The following is an 18,723-nucleotide window of genomic DNA, read 5'->3' on the forward strand; positions in this document are numbered from 1 at the left end:
GGTAAAAGTAAGTAATGTTATTATAAAAGCATTCTAAAATCAAATGTTAATGTTTTTTAATAAATTATAATGTTTTGGGTGAAATACGTCATATATTAGGTGTATGATACATGCCATAGATGTCTGCTAACTAACTAGTGATGAGACTTTTATTTTGAAATGTAATTGCCGTGACTGTAGCTAACCCTACCGCAGCGTACTTCACAAATATACAGAACAGCATTTCAATGATTTCATTATTCATAAGCTGTACAGGTTAAAAGATGATCACACTGCACAGTGGGTCAGAAATTTAAGATGTTGAATGTTGGATCTAATCATTCAGTTGCTATAGTATAGACGACAATACCACTGTAAGTACAAGAGCATCAGAAATCTGATACAAAAAATCTGTTAAATATACAGTTAACGTTAGTTCCGCGTTAGCAGGCTAGTATGTACAGGCATCTGTCAAATATCTGACATAACAGCTATCCACTATAGTACGTTAGTTCCTATGCAATTTGTGTTGGTTTTTTAGAGTGCTACACTATTTTCTATTATATAAACATCACGGTCGTTTGTAGTAGAAATCGCACTGTCAGGTTGTGTCTTAAATCTTAGCGAGCTGCCTACCTAGACAGCATTTTTGGACATAATGTTCCACACACTTATAGTGTCCCAACGGATTGTCAATGCAGGCAGCTTACTAGGTTTTGAGACACAAATTCAGGCATCCCTGCAAATTAGAGTTACTGCAGTGCATTGCAACATATCAATCCATGAAAGATGCTTTTAATATGTATGCAGCTCCAGGTCTTGATAAAAGGCATTGCAACTTCACTTCATTCAATTTATCTCGTTATTTTTTCCTCTATATTGTAGCAGAAGCAGATTCAACACTTGAATGAGAATCTTGTTGTGATGGTGGACTGCAGTAACTGTGTCATTCTGTGGAAAAGGATCCAAAGATGAAGATCTGAATTTATTCTGAGATGTTATGCTGTGCCAAAGCAGGACTCATTCACCTCTCAAACTAATGTAGAAATGCTTTATGGACATTGCAAGAAAACTGACCACCCACAGACAGACAATCTGGGGGCGTCATAGAGGCCAGTTTGAGACAAGAATATTTTATATTTATAATACCCATCTAGAGGCATAGTTTGGTCAAGATGTTCTCCGCTCTAAAGAAGCTTGTCGGCTCTGAGCCGGCTGGTCAGGTGAAGGACAAGAACATCCCTGCTGGCCTACAGTCCATGAACCAGAGTCTGCAGAGAAAATTTGCTAAAGGTGTTCAGTACAACAGTAAGTCAAATGCCTGCTGAAATGTATAATTAATTAGATTGATTGTTTTGTTGTTTCTTTACTTTGCTTCAAAATCTGAATAAAATCTAGACTTTCGATGCATCCGTATACTATTGGACTAAATTGTAATGCATCCAGCATGTCACAACAAATCAAGTCTGTGTTGCTGGAGTCCCTGGGTGCTTTGTGCTTGGGATAATGTTGTTATCACAAGCTCTAACATGTTATGTGTGGTCTTTCAGTGAAGATAGTAATTCGAGGAGATAGAAACACAGGAAAGAGCACCCTGTGGCACCGGCTGCAGGGTAGGAAGTTCCAGGAAGAGTACATTCCGACTCAAGAGATCCAGGTCACTAGTATCCACTGGAGTTATAAAAGTAAGCTTGATGGTTTTTATTGAAATCAAAGCTTCTGTCATCTTAGTGTTATTGGAATCTTTCTACTTACACTCTTAAAAAATCATTATTGGGATTGATGGTTCCATGAAGAACCTTTAACATCCATGGAACCACTGCGCAAAATGGTTTCTTTATAGCGAAAACAGGTTATTTAGATACTAAAGCTTCACTAAAGGTTTTTTGGGGAACCAAATATGACTCTTCTATGGCATCACTGCAACAAAAAAAAACGTAGTTTTTAAGAGTGTGTAGGAAGTTGCTTTTGCACTTTTGTTTGAAAGATGTGAACTAATTATCTAATGATTTTTATTTCTTTCCATTTGTGCATCTTAATTATGCAAAATAGATTTACATCAAGGTAAATATGCTGTCTATCAGCTAGTGGATAAGTAGATTAGATTGATGACTTTAAATGGCCTGAATCGAACATTAGATGTTATCTAGTGATTTCTAGAGTTTGCTTTCCCTATTTAATAAGTACATCCATCTATCAAAAGCTTTCAGCTCCATATTACGTGGTGGAACCTGTTAGTGGTAATTTACAGTGAGTTTCCTTCACTTGGTAGCGGGCATGGCTCTACTTGTATTCAACATTTTACTTGAAGTGCCGTGCTCATTGCCAAAAGCATACTTTCTATTCCCTATTGTTTCTGAAAAGAACAGTATTATATATAATTGTATATTATATTACTTTGTGGTTTTTCAGCACCACAAATACATATAAATCATTATTTATATTTATTTTAAATAAAAATATATATTTTATATAAACATTGTATTTATTTTATAATTAAACAGATTGTGTTTGGTACTGTACAGATTTCTGTACCAAAAACCTAAATTGAATATTTAAATAACATTTAAAAAATTTAATTAAGTAAAAAAAAAATGGATGCTGTGAAATTAGTATTTGGACTTTTGTAACTTAGAATCAATGCAAAATAGATGTATTGAAATAAATGCAAAGAAGTGACCTCAGTTTTCCAGAACCGCTCACATTTGTTGTCATTTCTTCTCAGCTACTGATGATGTGGTGAAGGTGGAGGTTTGGGATGTGGTGGATAAAGGTGAGTTGCCACCAGTCTGTTTCAAGTCATTTCCCTTAGCATTCTGATCAGGTGACGTTGTAGACGTTACTGTCATATTTATCTTAAGGCTGGAATACACTACAGTGTAGTTTATAGTTTGGGCCTGATTTATCAGATATTATGCAATCAAAATTCACTATTTCACAGAAAATCTCGTAGTGTGATGGACGCAGACTCTTTATATATAATTCCATCCATTTGATGGATATCAAATTCAAGCATGTTTGAGCCAGTTTTAGAACACACTGTTTTCATTTTATTCATTTGTCTCTTAGCAACGAGACACGTGTTTCTGTGTTCAGAGCGGCTTTAAAGTCTGGTAGTAGTGTGACCCTCTGTTTAGTGTATGATGCCCAGTTTTTCTCTGTAAGCATTTACTTAGTCTGTTTTGGACAATCTGTTGAGATTTAAAATCATGTAGTGTATTCCAACAATTATGTAATTGATTATGCCTTTTAAAGATTAGTGTACAGGTTCTGCATGTCATTGTTTAATTCACATCCTCCATCTCATTCTGATGGTCATACATGAAGCCATTTCACCCAGCCCTCCTTCATCCCCAGTCATTTATATTAATGGTATTTTTCTTACTTGCTGTCCAACCAGGCCAAAAAATCCCCATTCCTGAAGGTGTAGGTGAGAAACTCAATAGATTGTAGACATTAGGCTGTGCTTGATCTGTTTGTTCTGTTTGTTCCGAGTGCAAACATTTTGTTTTGACTGACTTTTTCACTGACTGCATTGTGGCAGAACTACAAATATAGACAAGTGTAAAAAACAGACCTAATGATGTGCAGGGTGATACCGCAGAAAACCAACTCTTGCTTATTCCACTAATGTCACTTCCTTTGTGAGAAAGTTAAAAGCCACATTTTGTTATCTGTTTTAGATGCTCTTGAAGTTGTTTTCAACTAATTTGACATACATGCATCCATTTTGATCTACATTATTGTTCAAAAGTTTGGGATCGGTACGATTTTTTTATGTTTTTGAAAGAAGTCTCATATGCTCACCATTTGATAAAAAAAAAATACAGTAAAAAATGGTTATTTTGTGAAATGTTATTACAAATTTAAAATGACTGTTCTATTTAAAAAAAAAAAAAAAAATTTGTAATGTAATTTTTTCCTGTGATGGCAAAGCTGAATTTTCAGCATCATTACTCTAGTCTTCAGTGTCAAGAAACATTTATTTTTATCAATAATGAAAACAGTTGTGCTGCTTAATAAAACATTTTTGGAAACTATGATGCTTTTTTAAAAATTCATAAGAATAGCATTTATTGAAATAACAAAGAATCCTTTGTAACATTATAAATGTGTTTACTGTCACTTTTAATCCATTTAATGCACCTTACTGAATAAAAGTATTACTTTCTTTAAAAAAAAAAAAAAACTACTGACCCCAAACGTTTGAATAGGAGTGTTAAAATATTCTGCCACTGACATTCTACAGGAAAGGGGAAAAAGAGAGGTGAAAACTTGAAGCTGGAAAATGAACCTCAAGAGGTAAGTTTATAGTAGTAATCTATCAAAATCAGGTGTAATGACAGTTAAAAATCCCCTTCATTGACTATTATGACTAATAGTGGAGAATTTGAATGTTTAGCTGGAAATGTCTCTGTGCTGTTAGCAGACGGAGAGTGAACTGGCCTTGGATGCTGAGTTTTTGGACGTGTATAAGAACTGCAATGGTGTGGTCTTGATGTTTGACATCACCAAACAGTGGTAGGTGAACAGAGACTATCAGCATCTCCAGAGACGGCTTCTCCATCATGCAGAACTCACAGCTCTTCTTTGTTATACAAAATGTGTGCTTTGTTTGCACCGATAGGACTTATAATTACATTATGAGGGAGTTGCCCAAGGTACCCACTCATGTGCCAGTGTGCGTTTTGGGAAATTACCGGGACATGGGAGAACACCGAGTCATTTTGCCTGATGACATACGTGACTTCATCGCTGGGCTTAACAGGTTAGATCATTACAGTCAACCTAAACATGTTAATTGACACTTTTTACTGACTTAACATACATTCTGGGTCTTATTACAAACAATGTATCAGTTTAAATTAAAATATCTAGAGATAATTAGTTCTCTGCAGATTGTTTGTGGGTTAATGTCAAATTTAGGATTGGAAATCATGGAGTATGTTCACAAATTAGTTTTTTGAGTGTTTAATAAGGTATTCTCTGTGAGCTTTATTGATGTTTGGTGTCTGTATGATTTTGTAGACCTCGTGGCTCCTCTTACATCCATTATGCAGAATCTTCCATGAAGAATGGTTTTGGTTTGAAATATTTGCACAGATTTTTCAACATTCCATTTTTGCAGCTTCAGGTAAGCAGGTTAATGTTCTAGGCTAGAATATTGCTTCAAGGCTAAAGGTTTAATCAAATAAAAAGCTCAACCAGAGTTAAAAGTTAGTGGTCATTTGTAATTGTTAATATTAAGCTCAATAAGCTGTGTCATGTGCCTGGCAGAAATCTTTCTTTGCATGTTTGCCTGTATCGCAGTTACTTTTCTCATTACACTAGTTGTTACAGCTTTAAATTAAACTGTATTAAAAATGTATCTTTCATTTTAACTTTCACAGAGAGAGACCCTGTTACGGCAGCTAGAGACCAATCAGCTGGACATCGACGCCACGCTAGAGGAGCTAACAGTTCAGCAGGAGACAGAAGACCAGAACTATGATATGTAAGAACTAAAAACGTCACACAAACTTCCTGTAGTTTAATTTCACTTCCTGGACCGTCAAAGCATAATTCCAATTCAAATATCAGCAACTACACTACTATTCAAAATAATCCTTTAAATGTTTTTAACAATAATAATAAGAAATGTTCCTTAAAGGTGGGGTATGTGATTTGCAAAACGGCTGGCAGATTTTGAAAATACACAACTCAAATGGTCCTACCTTCTTTCCTTTGACTCCACCCATTCAAAGAACATGGACATGGATGGGGGGAGGGGGGATGGTACGACCGATTGATTGACGCACTTCTTGGAAATGATTGGCTGGAGTTTTTCGAGTCCTGCCCATTCCACAGATGATTAAATTGCTTAATTTTTATTTCAGTGCTTCTAACTCAGTGGCTGTAAGTGGGTTAGGAATAGGATTTTAAGTGATTTTGAAAAAATACCCCACCTTTAAGCAGCAAATTACATATATGTATATTAGAATGGTTTCTGAAGGATCATGTGACACTGAAAACTCTAGTAATGGCTGCAGAAAATCCTTTCAGCTTTACATCACAGGAATAAATTACATTTTAAAATATATTCAAATAAAAAACAGTTATTTTAAATTGTAAAAATATTTCAAAATATGACACTTACATTATAGAGTTCAAAAACATAAAAAAAAAAGGTTTGTGAACTGCAGTGAGTGGTATCTGACTATTATGATACAGTAGGTGTCTGTTATAACTTTCAGTTTCCTGGAAATGAAAGACTCTCGTAGTAAAGGCTACAACTCTCCCGCTCCTGCTAACGGACAGAGCCCTTCCTCAGGCACGCAGTCTCCCGTCGTTCCTCAGAGCGGATGCTCCACTAGCAGCTCCAGCCCCTGTAGCCCCCAGCAGCCTCCCATTCCTTCCCAGGTCCTGAAGTCTCCATCTCCCTCTCCATCCCCTCCTCCTCCCCCTCTCTCCTCAAGCCCAGCGCCTGTGACCTCTCCCTCTCCCTCCCCTTCTCCTGCTCACCCTGGCCCAACGGTCTCTGCTCCAGCTCAGGCTTCTGCCTCTGCTGCTCAAACCCAGAAACGCAGCTTCATCTCCAGGCTCTTTGGTTCCTCTCCTGCCCAGGAACCTCCAGCAGTCGCCCAGGGTGAGTTTGAGCATGGTGTTTCTAGCTGCGTGTGCTTATTGTATTAGAAAACACACATGTTAGAAACGCTTTTAATGGCACTAAAAACAGCTTTTATTCCTTTTCTTTTCAAATATTCAGTGTCTCAGTGACTCATTGTTAAAGAACTGCCCTAATGCTATGAACTGCAAAAGGGATTTGAAGGATGAGAGGAATTCATTCACACACAAACACACACAAACACACACACACACACACACACACACACACACACACACAGACACACACACACACACACATTCTCTTTGAGAGCTTTCCTCAAGCAAGACCCACAAAGCCGTGAAAAATGGGGAGGATTAGGACTCGTGCAGATCATAAGGATGTTTTGTGGATCAATAGAAAATCACAAGACTTTGTACATTCCTGAGCTATGGAGAGGGTTTAGTAGCTCTTGCACCCCACCTAAAGGAGCTTGGGTATCAAGCAGTAGTTATTTAGTAAAACGCATATCAATATATCACAATTTTTTTGTCATTCACCATTCTTCTGGTTCGGAACTCATTGTAATGGCTGCTGTTTATATATTTTTAATGTAAGATGTTTTTTGCCCCAGATCATGTGACCTCACGCTTCTTGGATTTCCACAGAGCCATATCCAGTATCTGCAGCGACTCTGCCTACGGTTCGGAGCGTGGATGATTTTGTGCCAGACGAGGGACTAGACAAAAGCTTCTTGGAAGACAGTCTGCCTCCTAACACAAGACCGGCTATGAACACCCAGCCCTCTGCTGCGGGTACTGCAGATAGTGACAGGTACACCAAGGGCAGATAACAGAGGCCTTTTTTTAAATTATGTGATATGTTATTTTGTTAGAAAATGTATTGTAATCAGTGTACACTACCGTTCAAATGTTTGGTGTCGGTAAGATTTTTCAAATGTTTTTGAAAGAAGTCTATTATGCTCACAAAGGCTGCATTCATTTGATAAAAAAAAGTTTTATTGAAAAATATGGTTTCTATTTTAATGTATTTTAAAATTGAATTTATTTCTCTGTGATGACAAAGCTACATTTTCAGCAGCACTACTCCAGTCTTCACTGTCACATGATCCTTCAGATATCATTCTAAAATGCTGATTTGGTGCTCAAGAGATTTTTTTTTATTTTTTTTTATCAATTTCGAAAACATTTGTTCTGCTTAATATTTTTGTGGAAACCATGATACTTTCCCCCCAGGATTCTATGATTCAAAGGAGCAGCATTTATTTGAAATCTATTCTAACATTATAAATGTCTTTGACAGCACTTTTGATCAATTTAATGCATCCTTGCTGAATACAATTATTATTATTATTATTAAATCTTACTGACCCAAACTATTGCATGGAAGTGTACTATTACTTATAAATGAACTGAGCTAGTGGTTTCATCTGTTCAAAAATCTGTAAGACATTGTAGCTGATGTTCAGTACAAAATAAGTTGAATTTGCAGCCATTCTTGTAACATGTTTATTTTAGTGATGGGGAAGGAAGAGAAGGGAACCCCATGGTTGCTGGGTTCCAGGATGATTTGGACCTTGATGATGCAGAACTTGAACCCAGAGCTTCTATTGTCAGTAAAGGCTTGGGTATCTCTCTCTCCAGTGATGAGGAGGGTCCAAAACCTGCTGTAACTCAGGATGAAGATCTGGACTCTGAACCTCACCTGTAAGCTTGAATTCCTTCCTTTCATTAAGACACGTTCACACCGAGGCTGATGACTATAACAGTAACTATAACGTTTTAGTAATCGTTTCCACACCACAATTAAAACATTATCAAAGTCATTGGAATCACTTTCAGAATGATTTTTCCCAGCTGGTGAATGATAAAAACAGCCAATCAGAATCCATCCTGCTTTAAAGAGCTCAAGAGCTGCAGACGACATGACTGCAACATGCTCATAATAAACAGGAAATTATTGTACGTTGGTGTGGTTGCTAAAATGGTTATTTTTAAAGTTTATTGTCATCACTGATGTCAACGGGCCTTAAATGATAGACAAGATTCAAGATACATTGATAAGTGATATGTTGATGAACCAGTAAATAATAGCTGAAATAAGCTAGTAATTTAGTTTGTTTTGTGAGCAATAAGTTTGTTACCTGAATCAAAGACTGTTAATTTTTAATAATATTAACAATAATATGGTTATTCAGGGTGGCTGTGGATTCATTAACACTAGAGGACAAACCAAAGCCTATCCACAAAGAGCCAGTGATCGAGACCCAGGAGACTGTTAGCAGTCAGAACATAGAGACTTCCATTCTCTGTCCCACTCCAGTACACACTACTCAACAGCTGCAGACAGCGTCACACACAGCAGCCCTGGCTGATCCTCAAGCACGGGTCATAAAACATAACGAGAGATCGGCTCAGGCAGAGTCCTCTGACACAGACCTAGATGTGCCTGTGGACAAACAGATGCTTTCATTTGTCATGGATGACCCTGACTTTGAGAGCGAGGAAGAAGTCATGCAGAAAGTGGTTAAGGTACTGAAATGATGATGATGATGAGAATGATGATGGGCATTGTTTTGATGACTTGTCTGGATCATTTACAAATTTAAGGTTTGAATAACTAGAAAAGACTTTTGTTGTCTTGCTTGTTCTAGGACTCTTTCCCAGTTAGAGATGATATTCCTGATATATCTGATGATGACATCAACACAGCTAAAATCCCTGAGCCCATGAAACCTACTGTACTCTCCTTCAAAAGCAAGAATGACGGTGACCTCTTTGGCCTTGGAATCGAGGAGAAGTCAGTTATAAGCAAAGACAGCAGCGATGAGCAAGATGGCAAGTCACCGGAATCATTTTGTAATCGGAAACAAACTTTATGTATAAAATATAATAGCTATAAACATACATAATATATATATATATATTTATTTATTAATTATTATTATTATTTATTTTTATTTTTATAGACAACCAAAAACATAAGTCATTATTTCATTTCAACAGTTGTTTACATTTCAACAATTGTATAATGAAATTACAAATTCTATTGCTCTATATTTATTTAAAATTAGCTAGACTGACTGAAAACTGAGATTGACGGATACATATACCGGTATATGTATAAAGTATAATAGCGATAGACATGTATCCGTCAGTCTAGCAAATTTTTTATAAATATAGAACAACATAATTTGTCATTTCATTATACAATTGTTGAAATGTAAACAACTGTTGAAATGAAATAATGACTTATGTTTTTGGTTGTCTGTAAATATGTAAATATATATATACATATACATACATGCATACATACAAGTGCATATTTGTGAATATATGCGTATAATAGCCATCTAAAATTGTTTTTGTATTTTTATTCTCATAGAAAAAGAAAGCAAACAGTCCAAGGAAAAGAAGAAAAAGAAAAAAAGGAGTAAAGAGGTTAATTATAATCAATTACAACATTTCATAAATTAAATTATTTACTGTTGTTTTATAACTATTTTGTATTTCATGTAGGATGATGACAAAAGTAGCAAGAAGAAACACAAGCACAAGAAAAAGGAAAGAGATGAGGCAGCCGGAACCGCAGACGAAAAGGAGAAGAAAAAGAGGAAGTCACGAAGCAAGAAAACGGATGATCTTGAAGCTTTTCTGGCCGGAGCAGAAGGCTTAGCAAAAAGAGAGGAGGGCGACTATGAAGAACTGTAACACTTTTGTAACACTGTAACACTGTTTGTGCATTGGTACCACAAGCTTGAAAGACTTCTTATCAAAAAACACAAAAACAAAAAGCTTTCTTTAGCAGCCCAACACATGACTATGTAATCTGACTGACAGGTTAAGAGACGCTTAAGACTGGTTTTCCACTTGCCACAAACACTTCCCAATCCACCTTCCATGCCTCGAGAGGTTGGAAGGGCTGGCGTAGTTCACACTCTTTGGGCTCAAACTGCAATAAGTGGAGAAGCCATGCAAAATTGCTACAACTTGCATGCAATTTGACCTTTGTACTTAGTTTTTCAGACTGAAATGGACCATTTTCACTCACTCATAACATTGTGCTTTCTGAATGTTTACATGCTGTGCTTTTATATGGTTGCAATATTTTCATCATCACATATATGTGAACCAACTTGTTTTTTATTGATTTGATTGCTTTATTAGTTGCCTTGTATTTGTGGATGAATTGGTATTTATGCTCAATAGATGTTCTGAGAGCTTGGCTTTGTGTAGTTTTTAGTGTTTGAAATCAATAAACTGTACTTCATGGTAGGATTATTTGTTTACCCAAAATATATCAAGAAAAATATTTTAGGAATGTAAAGGATTTTGGTCAATAAATGATCAGTCTTATGATACGGAGTAGTTACGACATCAGACATAACTATTCTCACACTCTTTAAATCAGGAAATGCCTTAACGGAAACTATGGTGAAATGCAACACTTGACTTTAAAATAACTCAAATAGACCAATAATGAGTGTGCTTGGATAAGGCAATGAGATCTATCTACTGTGTCATTATGCAAACTTGTGTTTTACTTTAATTTTTTGTCTGTAATTATACAATTTTGAATTTATGCACTCCATTGTTTTTGTCTACCTTATCGTTTTATGATGGTAAATTGCAAGAAAGAACTGTGATGTATTTATCATCTGAGGTTGTTTTTTTCTTCTTCATTTTTGGCCTAATTTTCAATGAAATCATGATTGTTTGAAACTGTGGTGTTGCTTGAAAACTGAATTCAATACAAAAATACTATAATATTTTTTGCAATGTTACTGGGTCAGTTTTTCTCTCTTATTTTCAGCGTGGCTGTATTGTAAATTTCACTGGTTTTGAAGTTGTTTTCTTGTAATAATAATCAAAGTTAGTTAGTAAAGACGGCACTTTGGTCAAGTCACAGAGACACTGATACAGACAATGTTTATTATGTATTCTTACATCAAAATTGTGTTATACATTGTTCATTGATGCTTTATATTTTATATTACACAATGTGGCAATAACGTTTTTTATACAGTATATTAAGAAATATGATTTATAAGCTCTAGAATATTATTAAAAGGAGGAAAACATCCACATTTAAAAAAAAATCCTAAAACAAAGCAGTTTAACTTTTACATGAATGATAAATGCAATAGCAATAATGTTATTTATTTATTATATTAATTTACATAAATGGAACACAATTATTACCTATTTTCATTTAAAATATTGCGGTTGAATATAGTCATGCTGCGATTGTGGACTTTTCTGTAAAAAAAACAAAACACTTAATTTAGAAAGAATAACTATAGAAATTGTATATTTACAGCCGATGATGTTTTTTTTTATTCTTCAGTAAATGTGACTTGCCTCGTCCTTACAACTCCTTTCTTAGGCATCAGACTTCATAGTATCTATGTTGTCTGTAAAATTAAAGGGTTCAGTTAAAAACACATTTTAGTCATGGCAACATTTTTTTCTTGCATTAACTCACCATTTTCTAAGTTAGAGATTCAGTCAGTTTAATATAATTTACTTTGAAATTACTTGTACAGCCAATTTAATTATACTTAAAAAAGGCAGCAAATTAAGTTTTTACAGTGCGCTCTTACCTTTGCATCTCCATGTTTCCCTATGGTCAGCAAAACAGAATATGTAAAAAAAAATCAATATTTACAGAAGTTAAAGACATTCAAAGCTCAAAGTGTTTTTCAGTATATGTAATGATAAACTAAGGTGGTTTGTGCGAGCACTCACTGTTTGAATAAATGTGAAATGAGATGGTCATCAGAGGAAGCAAAATAAATAAAATCCAACGGAGAATGGACCAAACAAAGTTAAATGGAGCTGTAACGTAGATTAATAAACTATCATTGCATACGATTTTTAATATAAGATTAGGAATTTAAAGTTAAAATAAAGAACATTTCAATATGTTGAAAGTATTTTTTAACATATAGTGCTGTCTAACACTGAGGAAACTATCTAAAGGGAACTAGAGAAGTAGCATTTCATCTTACCAGTGGAAAAGTAATTCTCGGCCAGTTTAACAATGATTTTGTCTGCAGTCATGAACCCACACCAGTAGACTCCATCTCCTTGTGCGAGTGTCTTTATGGAGATGGTAAAGGCCTTTCCATCATCTTGCACTTGTATATTGCCGTCCTCCAAATCCAAAACACCGGTGCCTAGCTGGAATGAGAAGCCGGTACAGCAGTTTTCATCCTGGACATCTCTTTTGCACCACACCCTTCTGCTCTGAGATATATTCCTATTCTCATAGGGGCAGACGAGTGTCTGTAGATGGTCAGATGTGCTGTGTCCTGTGGAGAAAGATTTATGTTTGTCCTCTGTGAGATGGTAGTTGAGGTTGTCAGGTATAAAATCTGGATTGTGTTTATGTTAGTCTGTATGTGTGTATTCCCCTTACCTATTAGGATCATTAGCAGAAATGCTGTTATTAGATTCATGATGGCTGAAAACAGACAGTGCTTTGAGGATGTTGGCTACTGATCTTATATGTTGTAGAAGAGGAAACACATACAGGAAATAACTTGCCACAGACACATTTAGAAGGAACATGTCTTCTCTTAACACAGATACCAGCAGAGATCAGCCTGGTCATCAGTGAATCATTTCATGAACAATTTCATGAACTGTTTCACATTCTATTGTGAACTTGCTGTATTTTGCACATGGTATATTGCACTGTTTAATCATTATAGGAAACTCTTGAATTGTTTCTTTATTTTTTGTTTCTTTTTAATTGTTTCTATCCACTTTAATTTATTTTACTCTACTGTTTAAAAGTTTGGTAATAGTAATATTGTGAAATATTATTGCAATTGAAACGGTTTTCTATTTTAATGTATGTTTTAAAATGTAATAGCAAAACTAAATTTTCAGCAGTCTTCAGTGTCACATGAAAAGAGCACAAACAGTTTTATTAAATCCACAATGGAGATTTCAGGAGAGATTAACTGAGGAAACCCAGGGCTAAAAAACACCAAACACAAAGAAACCAAACCAAAACAGAACACATGTTACACTGCTACATTTCTTATTATCAGTTTTGAAAGCAGTTGTGCTGCCTAATATTTTTGTGGAAACATTTATAATAAAAATGTCAGGATTCTTTGATGAATGGAAAGCTCAAAAGAATAGCATTTTGAAATAGAAATCGTTTGTAACATTATTATTACCATAAGTATTGTCACTTTTGATCAATTTAATGTAGGCCTAGGCTATCCTTGCTGAATAAAATATATATATTTTTTTTTTCGTACTGACTACAAAACTTTTAACATTATTGTATACTCTGTAGCCTACTATTAATGAGTTTTAAATAAAATTGTATTACTAGCGATTACTTTATTACAGACCTCGTGTTTGCAGTGCTGCATTCTGATACTCTCTCTAGCTCCTGACTACAATTCCTACAAAATAATGTTATGATAAATGCTGTTTCAACTATGTTATAATGACCATTTAAGTTTAACTGTATTTTTTAGCTTATATAGCCTACTAGCATAGCAATTGCATATTGATAGCTTAGTTTATACACACAATTGCACTTACCCTATAAGTTACCGTATATTTTAAATTAGCCTATCTTTAATGTAATTATGTGTTAAATTAAGTGTTAAATGTCTAAATATTTTAGTGATTAATAAAACAAATACTTATTATTAAGAAATGACGTTCAATTTGGTTTTACTATGCACTAGTGTTTTTTTTAACGCATTAAATAATAAGCTATGCGTATTTTAAATTAATATCATTCGTATATACTTCGGATAATCAGGAGACCTGATTTCAAGGGAAGACGCGACATGACACCCGACCGCCACGCCACAGTTGTGAACTTTTATTTTGAAAGATCGCGTCACTCGTGTTCGTTGTCAATGATTGGATTAGCGCGTTGTCCAACAGGAAGTCGTGATAGTAGACCGTACGGCTAAATTGTCACGTGTAGTTGTTCAAAATGGTAAGTACAGTATATTTATACATATACTATTCTCAATTGTGTTAGACGTATTTGACGTTAGCTTGTAAAACTTTTAACGCGCTACATGGAACAGTAGTTTATCGAATTAGTCATTGTTTTCCTGTTTGTGTTGTAGTGTGATCAAGGCAAGCTCCATAATGAAGTGGGATGGATGGATTAACACACATTAACAGTGTGATCCCCCAGTCTGAAAATAGAAAAATCACTTGCAGAATTGTACAATTGTTTGTTGATATTTTGAGCAGTTTCTCCGAATGTTTTGTGAATTTAGTGTTTTGTGAATTGAGTTTTGTGAATTGAGTGTTGATTTAAGTGTCTTCAAATAATTGCTTTACGTAGTCTTTGATTTCGACTTTCAGGTTGGTTGTCCACGAGAATGTGGGCACCACTTGCCATGTCTTAGTAATTGCATTGCCTACATTACAAATACTTCTCTTGTGCAGGTCAAATTTGGGGTCTGTAAGTTAAAAAAAAAGAAGGAAATTAACATTTTTATTCAACACGAATGCATTAAATTGATGACTGAAAAAAATACTAAATACATTTATAATGTTAGAAAAGATTTCTATTTTAAATAAATGTTGATCTTTTGAACTTTCAATTAATCAAAGAATCCTGAAAAATTGTATCACAGTTTCCACAAATCATATTAAGCAGCACAACTGTTCTCAACACTGGTAATGATGTTTCTTGAGCAGCTAATCAGCATTAGAATGACAGGAGTAATGATGCTGAAAATTCAGCTTGGCCATCACATGAATGAATAACATTTTAAAATATGTTAAAATAGAAAACAGTTATTTTAATTTATAATAATATTTCACAATACTGTTTTACTGTATTTTTGATCAAGTTGATGCAGTTTGGTGAAGAGTTCTTACATAACTCTTACCTACCCCAAACTTTTGAACAGTGTATTTCCCACAATTCATATTGTTTCTGAACTGTATTTTGGAATGTAGCTGCGGCGAGAGGTGAGACTGAGAAAGGAATACCTGTACAGGAAAGCCCAGGAGGACAGACTGCGCACTATTGAAGAGAAAAAACACAAGCTCAAATCTGCTTTAGATGGTGAGACTCCTGCTAGATAACCAACTCAATCACCGTATATGATATATTAGGATGTTGTCATATTTTATGTTGTTCTTATGTTTTGCAGAAAATCATATTTTACCCACTGAGGTTCGGAAAGAGGCTTTAGAATTACAGAAACTGTTGGAGTTTGATGATGAGGGTGGAGAAGGTGATCTTTTTCTGTCACATATATCAGAATCCTGTTTTGTCAGCTACCATATATAAACATAATTGTTGATATTATATAGGTGTTAGCTCTCATATGGATGATGAGTACAAGTGGGCAGGAGTGGAAGACCCCAAAGTTATGGTCACAACTTCCAGAGACCCCAGCTCAAGACTCAAGATGTTTGCCAAAGTTTGTTAAATCTTATTATTCACATTTGACATTATGAATGCTTGTAGCCATGCAGAAGTTTTACTTCGTCTACTCTAATGTAATGTTTTGTATGTTCATTTTACCATTGTGACGTAAGGGAAACCATCTTCTAGCAGTAGTTGTGGTTTATTTAGATGGCCTTTTTTTGTTTTTTGCAGGAAATGAAGCTGATGTTTCCAGGGGCCCAGCGTATGAACAGAGGAAACCATGAAGTTAAAACATTAGTACATGCGTGCAAAGCTAATAATGTCAATGACCTTGTTATTGTCCATGAGACCAGAGGCCAGCCAGGTATGGACTTTTATAGCTTTCATGTGTGTCCATTTTGGATATGCTTATTTGAGTGTGTGTCAGCATTTGGTGTATTGAATGCCAATCGCTGTACTTTCATATCCAGTTTAAAGTGCAATTTTCACTCTTGGTACTTTCCATTTCTATTTATGTCTCTTTCTTCTTTAGATGGTTTGGTGGTTTGTCACCTTCCTTTTGGACCAACAGCCTACTTCACATTGTATAATGTGGTAATGAGACATGATGTTCCAGACATTGGCACCATGTCCGAAGCCTACCCTCACCTCATCTTCCACAACTTCACTTCACGTCTTGGCCGAAGGGTGAGTTATAAAGGAAATAATGTCCTTAGAAACAATCATAAAGTCAGTTTCTCATCTACACTATCATTCAAATGTTTGGGGTCAGAATTTTTTTTTAAAACAAAAATAACACTTTTATTCTGCGAAGATGCATAAAATAGATAAATTACAGTAAAGACTGTTTTTAAAAGATTTCTATTTCAAATAAATGCTGTTCTTTTGAACTGTCTATCCTTGAAAAAAATATTACGCTTTCCACAAAAAAACATTAAGCAGAACAACTGTTTTCAATATTTATAATAAGAAATCATTCTTGAGCAGCAAATCAGCATATTAGAATGATTTCTGAACGATCATGTGACACTGAAGACTGGATTAATGGCTGCTGAAAATTCAGCTTTGCCATCACACAAATAAATGACATTTTAACGATGGTTTCGGGAAACACTGACTCGTTGAACTATGCTGATAACGACGGAACTTGCGACCACAGCTGGCTAACGATACTTTTGGGAATTGCACCCCTGTTTAGGTCCAGGCTCTATGAAACCTCTCTTTTCTAAAAGCGCCATCTGCTCTGATTGGTTGGCTGTACCAGTGTGTTGTAATTGGTCAACTGCTGCGAGCGTGTTTCAGAAATGTCACGCCCCTCACCATAACCACGAGTTTCAACACACTACTTGCACAATTTAACCAGGCCTCGCCCCCTTTATTGCTTATGCCTTGGAATAAATATTCTGACCTGACGTATAGGTTCCAGGAAGAAAACTCAAGTTTTGTTTCGGGGAGTTCAGAAACAGAGCTTGCTGATATAGAGACGGAGTAACTCCCTTTTGGAGTGTGCTTTGTAACTTTGCAGACCTTTTTCATGCTTAAACATCAACATTACATCTAAAGAAAGTTGAAAATGTAAAAAAGCATAATAGGGCCCCTTTAAAATAGAAAACAGTTTTGAATAGTAATAATATTCACAATGTTACTGTTTTTACTGTGTTTGCGATCAACTAAAAGCAGTCTTGGTGACTATATTAAGAGACTTTCAAAAACATAAAAAATCTTACCGACCTCAAACTTTTGAACAGTAGTGTATAGTATTTGATATTCAAGTTCCTGTTTAAATAGTCAAGTGCTTTTAACAATATTTATTTATAAATATATAAACATCATTGTCTTGTAATATATGTAATTAAAGAGAGAAAGAGACTATGCTTTACTGAGGATTATTTAAAATCTCAATGCAACATCATAAAAGCTTCAGATAATCTCTGACTGATCTGAATAATGAAAAAAAAAATCTCTCTAGGTGTCCAACATCCTAAAGTATCTTTTTCCTGTACCCAAAGAGGATAGTAGGCGTGTTGTCACGTTTGCAAATACAGATGATTTCATCTCTTTCAGGTGAGTGGTGGTGTTAACTTCTGTAGTAAAGGTTTTGAGCAAAATTATGATTAAAAAGTTTAGTTTTACTGACTTCTAAATTACTTTGTGTATTGCAGACACCACACCTACAAGAAAACAGACCATAAGAACGTTGAGTTGTCAGAGGTTGGACCTAGATTTGAAATGAAATGTAAGCAACTCTGTTTTTTTGGTTTTAAATTAATCTATATTAATGCAGAATGAGCACTTATGTTGCACTTTGCTCATCATTCATATCTTGTACTTCATCTTTTCAGTGTACATGATCAAACTCGGCACACTGGAGAACGAGAATACTGCAGATGTTGAATGGCGGCACCACCCTTACATGCGCACTGCCAAAAAGAGGAAATTCTTGAGTGTGGAATAGCCAAATGTACTCTTCAGAAACCTGCCTTGTTCTGTCAGCATGGACCTTTTCATTTTAATGCCACCTACATAGTGATCTTTTTTCCATTTAAGTGTGGCATTTAAAGGATAGAGCAATTGCTTTCAATATTATGTTGAAAGCTTATTTCAATATTTTTCGCTTATTGACCCTTCTTCAAATTCAATATTTTGTATAGAAGTCACCTGGACATTAAAAAAACTTTCTTTACATTTGTAGGCTTTGCATTTTGCTTTCACTGTTCCTTAATCTCTAAGTGGCTTGTGTTAAGTATTTTAAATTGAGTATT

At 35.1% G+C, this 18,723-nt stretch overlaps 3 protein-coding genes across 10 annotated transcripts; 2 read left to right on the forward strand and 1 right to left on the reverse strand.

Annotated features, from left to right (window-relative positions):
- Positions 1-159: 159 nt before the first annotated feature.
- On the forward strand, positions 160-11,351 carry rabl6b (RAB, member RAS oncogene family-like 6b). 7 transcript variants are annotated; one of them, XM_079606953.1, is made up of 17 exons: positions 197-353; positions 865-1,287; positions 1,530-1,664; positions 2,705-2,752; positions 3,380-3,409; positions 4,229-4,281; positions 4,406-4,500; positions 4,607-4,747; positions 5,008-5,113; positions 5,370-5,473; positions 6,213-6,604; positions 7,231-7,396; positions 8,101-8,289; positions 8,781-9,114; positions 9,237-9,420; positions 9,968-10,023; positions 10,102-11,351. In XM_079606953.1, exons 2-17 carry the CDS (start codon positions 1,155-1,157, stop codon positions 10,291-10,293), a joined length of 2,358 nt encoding a protein of 785 aa, XP_079463079.1. In that variant the 5' UTR covers positions 197-353; positions 865-1,154; the 3' UTR covers positions 10,294-11,351. The 7 variants fall into 7 exon arrangements, with proteins under 7 accessions (XP_079463081.1, XP_079463082.1, XP_079463085.1 ...); XM_079606957.1 differs by having other exon boundaries at positions 8,227-8,289; XM_079606954.1 differs by having other exon boundaries at positions 4,409-4,500.
- A 141-nt stretch (positions 11,352-11,492) lies between these two features.
- On the reverse strand, positions 11,493-13,150 carry LOC306995387 (uncharacterized protein). Its single transcript, XM_079606960.1, has 6 exons — positions 13,004-13,150; positions 12,594-12,896; positions 12,331-12,420; positions 12,186-12,205; positions 11,944-11,996; positions 11,493-11,841 (listed from the first exon to the last, which is right to left on the reverse strand). Exons 1-5 carry the CDS (start codon positions 13,041-13,043, stop codon positions 11,988-11,990), a joined length of 462 nt encoding a protein of 153 aa, XP_079463086.1. The 5' UTR covers positions 13,044-13,150; the 3' UTR covers positions 11,493-11,841; positions 11,944-11,987.
- A 1,261-nt stretch (positions 13,151-14,411) lies between these two features.
- imp4 (IMP U3 small nucleolar ribonucleoprotein 4) lies at positions 14,412-18,644 on the forward strand. 2 transcript variants are annotated; one of them, XM_079607350.1, is made up of 9 exons: positions 14,412-14,560; positions 15,544-15,652; positions 15,741-15,824; positions 15,904-16,013; positions 16,193-16,325; positions 16,494-16,648; positions 17,931-18,025; positions 18,124-18,197; positions 18,304-18,644. In XM_079607350.1, the coding sequence occupies exons 1-9, from the start codon at positions 14,558-14,560 to the stop codon at positions 18,414-18,416; spliced, it is 876 nt and encodes a 291-aa protein (XP_079463476.1). In that variant the 5' UTR covers positions 14,412-14,557; the 3' UTR covers positions 18,417-18,644. The 2 variants fall into 2 exon arrangements, with proteins under 2 accessions (XP_079463476.1, XP_079463475.1); XM_079607349.1 differs by having other exon boundaries at positions 14,560-14,797.
- The last annotated feature ends 79 nt before the right edge of the window (positions 18,645-18,723 follow it).

Source organism: Phoxinus phoxinus (genome assembly GCF_949152265.1).
Source record: "Phoxinus phoxinus genome assembly, chromosome: 3".
Classification (NCBI taxonomy): Eukaryota; Metazoa; Chordata; class Actinopteri; order Cypriniformes; family Leuciscidae; genus Phoxinus; species Phoxinus phoxinus.

Coding starts and splice junctions, on each gene's coding strand:
- rabl6b (XM_079606953.1), top strand. CDS start 1,155: ATGTTCTCCGCTCTAAAGAAGCTTGTCGGCTCTGAGCCGGCTGGTCAG. Junction 4,282..4,405: donor TGGAAAATGAACCTCAAGAG/GTAAGTTTATAG, acceptor CTGTGCTGTTAG/CAGACGGAGAGTGAACTGGC. Junction 7,397..8,100: donor GGTACTGCAGATAGTGACAG/GTACACCAAGGG, acceptor TGTTTATTTTAG/TGATGGGGAAGGAAGAGAAG.
- LOC306995387 (XM_079606960.1), bottom strand. CDS start 13,043: ATGAATCTAATAACAGCATTTCTGCTAATGATCCTAATAG. Junction 12,897..13,003: donor TCTGCTAATGATCCTAATAG/GTAAGGGGAATA, acceptor CTTTCTCCACAG/GACACAGCACATCTGACCAT. Junction 12,421..12,593: donor CGAGAATTACTTTTCCACTG/GTAAGATGAAAT, acceptor TCTACGTTACAG/CTCCATTTAACTTTGTTTGG.
- imp4 (XM_079607349.1), top strand. CDS start 14,729: ATGGATGGATTAACACACATTAACAGTGTGATCCCCCAGTCTGAAAAT. Junction 16,014..16,192: donor GACTCAAGATGTTTGCCAAA/GTTTGTTAAATC, acceptor TGTTTTTTGCAG/GAAATGAAGCTGATGTTTCC. Junction 18,198..18,303: donor ACCTAGATTTGAAATGAAAT/GTAAGCAACTCT, acceptor TCATCTTTTCAG/TGTACATGATCAAACTCGGC.